The sequence below is a fragment of the Canis aureus genome, chromosome X (assembly GCF_053574225.1).
Source record: "Canis aureus isolate CA01 chromosome X, VMU_Caureus_v.1.0, whole genome shotgun sequence".
Taxonomy (NCBI): Eukaryota; Metazoa; Chordata; class Mammalia; order Carnivora; family Canidae; genus Canis; species Canis aureus.
The window spans coordinates 17,805,902-17,811,901 of record NC_135649.1 but is presented as its reverse complement, the minus strand read 5'-3'; the positions used below and the strand labels follow the sequence as shown (position 1 = coordinate 17,811,901).

The window sequence follows — 6,000 nt, the reverse complement described above, 5'->3', positions numbered from 1 at the left end:
CTGCCTTTGACTCAGGGCATGATCACGGAGTCCACCGGGATTGAGTCCCACATTGAACTTCCTTCATGGAGCCTACTTCTCCTTCTGCCTGTGTCTCTGCCTCTGTGTGTGTAAAATAAATAAATTCTCACATGAATAAATAAATAAATTCTCTTAAAAAATAAAATAAAATAGAGAAACAAGGTTCCTCCTGTCTCACGGGGAAGAAACAATGCAGCAGAAAAAAGCAAGGGAAATAGCAAAAGACCTCAATTTTTCTCTAAAATTTGCCACTGCAATCCACATGATCCTGAGGCCATTATGCCTTACAATTCAGGAGGCTTGGGACAAATCTAGTGACGATTTTCAGGGCGGTGGCCCTCACTTGGGGTGGGGGTGAGGTTCCAGGTAGAAAGGGCTGCTGGCTGCCAGAACGCGACCAGAAGGATCTGCACTTGGCAAGTCAGGGCCACGTGATCGCGGCACCTGGGGTTGGTAGGCTATACAGCTCGCAGGCGACAAGCCGCTGCCGTGGCTCCCCCCACCGGCCTTTAGTGGGCCTGGAAAAGGCGCGTTCGCGTCCTAGCCTGAGCCTGAGCAGAAAGCCGGACTCCCAGGACGGAAGGGAGCGGGGTCACGTTGCCTGCCTGGCTGCGCCCGAGACGCCACAGGTAGAGAGAGGGAGACGACTGGGCGTGGTTGTCACGTAGCCACCGGAAGCGCATTCTTTCTTTTCCGGTTGGGCTAGGTCCACAGACCGCGACCCCAAAATGGCGAGTCGGGGCACAGCCTCGGGAAGCTAGAGGGGTCGGGTGGGGGAACAGTTCTTCAAGGCCCCCGCGCTCCCGAGCTCGGAGCTTCCGTCACCAGGCCCGGAGAGGCGCGGGAACCGGGCGCTCCCTCCCCGAGGCGGCGGGGAAGGCGTAGCAACACTGTAGCCAAGTTGAGGAAGAGGGAAGTGGCGTCCGCGGAAGCTCGGGCTGGGCAGAGGTAATGAAGAAGCTGCGTTGGCCCTGGGATTTGGTGGCCCGCGCCCCCTTCGCTGCTGGCCGCACGTGCCAGTGGCGGCCCCTCTTCTCCCGGGGCGGTGAGCTGGGGTGGTGAGCTGGGGCGGGGCCGGCAGCCTCCCGCCACGCACCAGGCGGTCAGTGGCCCGCGGCTGCAGGGCCAGGCGAGTGCCCTTGCTCCTTCCGCCCCGTCCAGCCGCCGCCAGCACTCTTTGTCCCCCATGTGCACGTGCAGCCCAGTGATGCACCCTGACCATCCTCGGGTGGTGGGCTGGCCGCCCGCGCAGTCCCTGGGAGAGCGCTGGTGGTCAGGCCCCAGGGCGTCTCGGATTCTTTGGGGGTGGAGGGGCAGCAGCAGTGTCTTCCGCTGCACCTGGCCGAACTTCCCCGTTTCCGCTCTGGCTGCTGGTCAGGTCGCTGGAGCAAGGGGCCTTTCAGCCTCAAAGATGTTAGGCTCTGCTGACATAGATATAGAGGAGGTTCCCCTGTACCTTCCGAGCCTGGAGAAGTGGCAGGGAACCGAGCATTTCTTTGAATACCCGTGGCATCCTCAAGAGAACTTTGTTGCTGTTTCTGCTGGAAACAGAAAGGGTGACCTTTCTGACCCTGAAAGGGTCACCCTTAGCCTTACTTAAAAGATCTGTGCGTCCCTAAGGAACTGTAAAGTCAGGAGAAGAGTTACCTTTACTAGGACCCTTCCTGTCTCAGGAACCTTAATCATCACCCTTTGTCTCATTTTTTACAAGCTGACATTGTGTTTGGAAAACAAGGCCAAGTTGTCTTTCCAGTAAAATAAGCAAAAAGTTAATAACACAAGTTATTAGCACCATGCCCTTGATGAGTCTTCCCAAAAAGTACCCCCCCAATTGTTTTTTGACACCTGGTTGCTCAGTTGGAGGATATTTGCTGAGAGGGATTAGGTTACTTTTTCCCCTAATGGCTTTACTTTTCTTATCTGGTTGTCTCAGCTCTCCTGCTGTATTAATACAGTGGAAAATGTTCCATGAGGTAAAAGTTTCAGCCTTCATTAGGGGTGGAAGGGGCATAGTAGTTGTTTCCCCCTAACTAAAGACAAAAGACTGGGCTGATCTGTTAAAATTTAGAGAAACTCAGATATGCCCTATTTGTGCAGGTGAAACAGGAAGCACACAGATTAAATATTGGATATTCTCAAAACTCCATTTAGCGAGTGAGTTGGCACCCACAAGCTTTTCCTCGACCTTAAACCAAAAAAAAAAAAAGAAAAGAAAAAAGAAAAAAGGAAAGTTACCAATTGAGGTTTGTCTTCTCTGAGCTGTGCTTTGTTTATCAAGCTGAGTGACAAAAAGAAATAGATATCTTGAAGGAACCTGTCATCGTAAGTGTCCTCATACTTGGCAGGTGATTTTAGAGGGGAGCCTGGACAAGTTCTTTTCTGTTTGTTCTTCTCTGGTAACTATAAATAGCAAGTAAATATATATGTCATGTTGCTTTCCTTTTGACATGTACTTTTTTTCTCCCCTCTCTCAGTGCTCTTGGGGAGAAGATCCACTCATTGGTTTTATACCAAGCCTGACAAGGCCTCAGTTGTCAAAGGTGGCACCAGGAGAATGTCACACATAGGAATAAAACTGTTCCTAGAGCAAATGATGATGAGACATCTGGAGGTGAATGCATGCTTATACCCACACATGGAGGCTTTGTGGGAGTCTAAGGGGTCCGTGAAAGAGAGCTCCAGTGAGAGTCAGAAATCCAGCCCAGAGATGGACAGTCTTGGTCCTGAGACCGCTCGCCAGCACTTCCGGAGCTTCTATTATCATGAAGCACCTGGACCCCTTGAGGCTGTCAGCCAACTTCAGGAATTATGCCACCAGTGGCTGAGGCCAGAGACCCACTCGAAAGAGCAGATCTTGGAACTCCTGGTGCTAGAGCAGTTCCTGTCTATTCTGCCCAGGGATACCCAGAACTGGGTGCGGAAGTATCATCCACAGAGCATCAAAGAGGCTGTGGCCCTGGTAGAGCGCTTTCAGAGAGAACGTGGTGGAATAAGTGATGAGGTGAGATGATCCTTTACACGTACAATTAAATAGAACAAAGGTGGATATATCCGGGCTAGGGGGGAGGAGTCAATTTCCTAAAAAATTATTTATTTATTTATTTATTCATTCATTCATTCATGAGAGATGCAGAGAGAGACAGATACATAGGCAGAGGGAGGAACAGGCTCCCTGTGAGGAACCTGATATGGGACTCGATCCCAGGACCCCAGGATCACCACCTGAGTCCAAGGCAGATGCTCAATCACTGAGCCACTCAGGCACCCCTGGGGAGGAGGGATCAATTGACTATTGAGGTGGATTAGGTCCCTCCTCTTTAATTCCTTTAGGACTGCTATGCAGGATCTGAAATCAGAGGTGTGTAACAGCAGTAGATGATAGCTTTCAGGCTTCCTGGCCATCTTTTCCTGGCCTTAGGAAAAAACATATGTATTTTACCCTCTTTCAGGCCAGGGCAAACTGGGAATGGTGGGCCTTGTTTGGCATGGCCGAGAAGAGAAGACTTAAGTTCTTAGAAGCAGAAATAAAAGGCAAGATGGAGTTAGGAAAGGGAGGAAAAAATCTGGAAAAAAATGCACAGCACTTAGAGATCAAAGGAGAGAGGGCAGAAAATAGAAGTATAAATCAAACAACTTTGGGAAGACTGCAAAGAAAGAGAAGAGATGGAAAGAAAAAAGGGATGCAAGGATACAGAAAGAAGAAACCTGCTAAGAGGGGAGTGGATAGAATCAGGGTGTGGAAGGGTAGTGCCTTCTCTAGTGTGAGTGCCTGTCTCTCAGCCAGGAGGAAAGAGCCTCCATTGCCCTCACATAGTGGTCTGCCCTAGGCCTTCCTGAGAAGTGGGGAGCCAAGGGTATGCCCTCAGCAGATGGCAGCACCCTTCTTTTCCCTGGGGGCCTGCTCTGAAGGGCACAGGACAGGGCATATTTTTGGTGTCTTACTATAACAGAATCTTAGGGAAGAGTCCGAACTTTCCCCCCAGTTTTTCCTCCACTGTATCTCCTTTCTCCCTGATGTCCTTCCCTGGCTGTGGAAGGATTGGGAAAGATGACCTATAGGTATCTTTTTTTAATTCAAGTTTGTTTGTTTTAGAGCAAACAGAGAAGTTAGAAATATCCTTAGGCAAGGATCCAAGTTGGGAAAGCAAGCCAGTAAAGGCAGCGTGTAAGAGCCAGTGGGCCCCCACCTGCCCCCATGCTGCTTGCAGAGGGGTGGAGGCTGGCAGCAGCCACAGCTTTCGTCATCTTATACTGATCTCCCTAGCCGGTGTATGTAGTTCTTTGTGAAGAAGTGGTGACACGGTACCTCTTAATTTTTTATTACTTCTTTGAATGTCACAACTTCCTTCCCGAATCCAGGCTCCACTCTTGTTCATCCCTCCACCACCACCCTCGAACCGAAAGTAAGTTCTGTGCTAATGAGGATGGGGATTATTTCTAGGTCACAGCCCATGAGCTGGGAAAGGAGGCAGTGCTCTTGGGAGGAACAGCAGTGGCCCCAGGCTTTAAGTGGAAGCCAGCAGAGCCCCAACCACTGGGTGTGTTCCAGAAAGAATGTTGGAATACACTCCGGGTACCACAGGAACAGCTGGGCTGGAATACTCACAGAGAAAGCCAGCCTGTATATCAAAGAGGTGAGGAGCTTCATAATAATTCTCTTCTGGGCAGTGTGATAGTTATCGGTTCAGCTGGAATGTCATGGGAATTCTCCAGGTGCCCAGCCATGCCAGCTGTTAGGGTGTCTCTCAAGTGTGAGTACAATAGGCCAATGATGGGTAAAGGTGAGGGTCAGCTGGAGTGAAGAAATACCCAAACCAGACATTCCTTGGATTCACACCAGGGACCTTGCTTCTTAGGAATTTGAGAGAAGATGGAATAGGGACAGGTGGGGTCATCTCCCCCTTCTATGTTAGAGAGGAAACTGGGATCAGAAATGGGTTGTCATGGCAGAAGAAGGTGAGGATTGTGCACCAGGAAAAAAATAATAAAAGACAGAAACCACCTACCCTGGAAGGACCTGAGTCTTTCATTTTCAATCACCTCTAATTCCTGCTTAGCTCAGTAAACAATTTGTTTCATGAGAAGCAAAAAAATAATTACAATAATGGATTTTCTTGTAGTAATTTCTCTCACGAAATCTGGGTAAACAGCCAACTAGGGAACCAGTTTGTTGGCATGGTGGGTATTTGGTTCTCATTTACAATGAGAAGGTCACTTCTGGCACCACACACACACACTTGTGGAGGTGAGCCATCTTTCCTGAAGGACTCCTGATGTCCTGTGTTTTAGAAATCAGCTCAGAATATTTGTAAATACAAAAGAGAGACATTTTCTCTGGCTCTTTTCCATCCACAGCTGTGCCTGCTCAACAGATTCTAGCCTTTTCTGAGCAGAAAAGCACCCCACACTGGAGGATGGCATCTGAGCTCATCTTGCCTGAGTACCAGGTGAGCTGTACTTTCCAGCTTTTTCAGGCAGCCTGAACGCAGCCTTGTCTGTGCTTTTGTCTGCTGCCCATAATCCACAGTGCTTGGAAGGTGCTCTGAGGCACGTTAGCCCTGGATGTTCACATCTGGGCAACTAGGCTTGGCACAGTGGGGACCAGGCCCCTCCCGAGCTGTTTACTGATCTTTGGCTTTTTCCTTTTCTGCCATTTCACTTTTTTCCCCTGAATCTTAATACTCTTCTTTGGTGACTGGCCTGCTGTGTATTTCAGAGATGAGTGATAGGATGGCTTCATGCAGTGGCAAGTACTGAACTAAAACCCATTCTCTTCTTCAGAGCTTATTGACATTTGAAGATGTGGCTGTGTTTTTTTCTGAGGAAGAATGGAAATTACTGAACCCTACTCAGAAGATCCTTTACAGTGATGTAATGCAGGAAAACTATGAGACTGTCATCTCTCTAGGTAAAAATTCTTCCTTTCCTTTGCATAGGAGTTGTATAATTGGGCTTCGATTTATGGAAGACTATCTCCCA

At 49.2% G+C, this 6,000-nt stretch overlaps 1 protein-coding gene across 11 annotated transcripts in view; it reads left to right on the top strand.

Annotated features, from left to right (window-relative positions):
• The first annotated feature begins 506 nt into the window (after positions 1 to 506).
• ZNF75D (zinc finger protein 75D) overlaps positions 507 to 6,000 on the top strand; it is a 60,315-nt gene continuing 54,821 nt past the window's right edge. For 4 of the 11 annotated variants that reach the window (XM_077888700.1, XM_077888701.1, XM_077888692.1 and 1 more), the window contains exons 1-5: positions 700 to 969; positions 2,496 to 3,022; positions 4,463 to 4,655; positions 5,377 to 5,468; positions 5,803 to 5,929. In XM_077888700.1, coding sequence (XP_077744826.1) covers positions 2,576 to 3,022; positions 4,463 to 4,655; positions 5,377 to 5,468; positions 5,803 to 5,929 — 859 coding nt within the window. In that variant the 5' untranslated portion in view covers positions 700 to 969; positions 2,496 to 2,575. Of the gene's footprint in view, positions 651 to 699; positions 970 to 2,495; positions 3,023 to 4,462; positions 4,656 to 5,376; positions 5,469 to 5,802; positions 5,930 to 6,000 lie in introns of those variants that run through there. The other 7 variants (XM_077888698.1, XM_077888699.1, XM_077888697.1 and 4 more) reach the window with 5 other exon arrangements.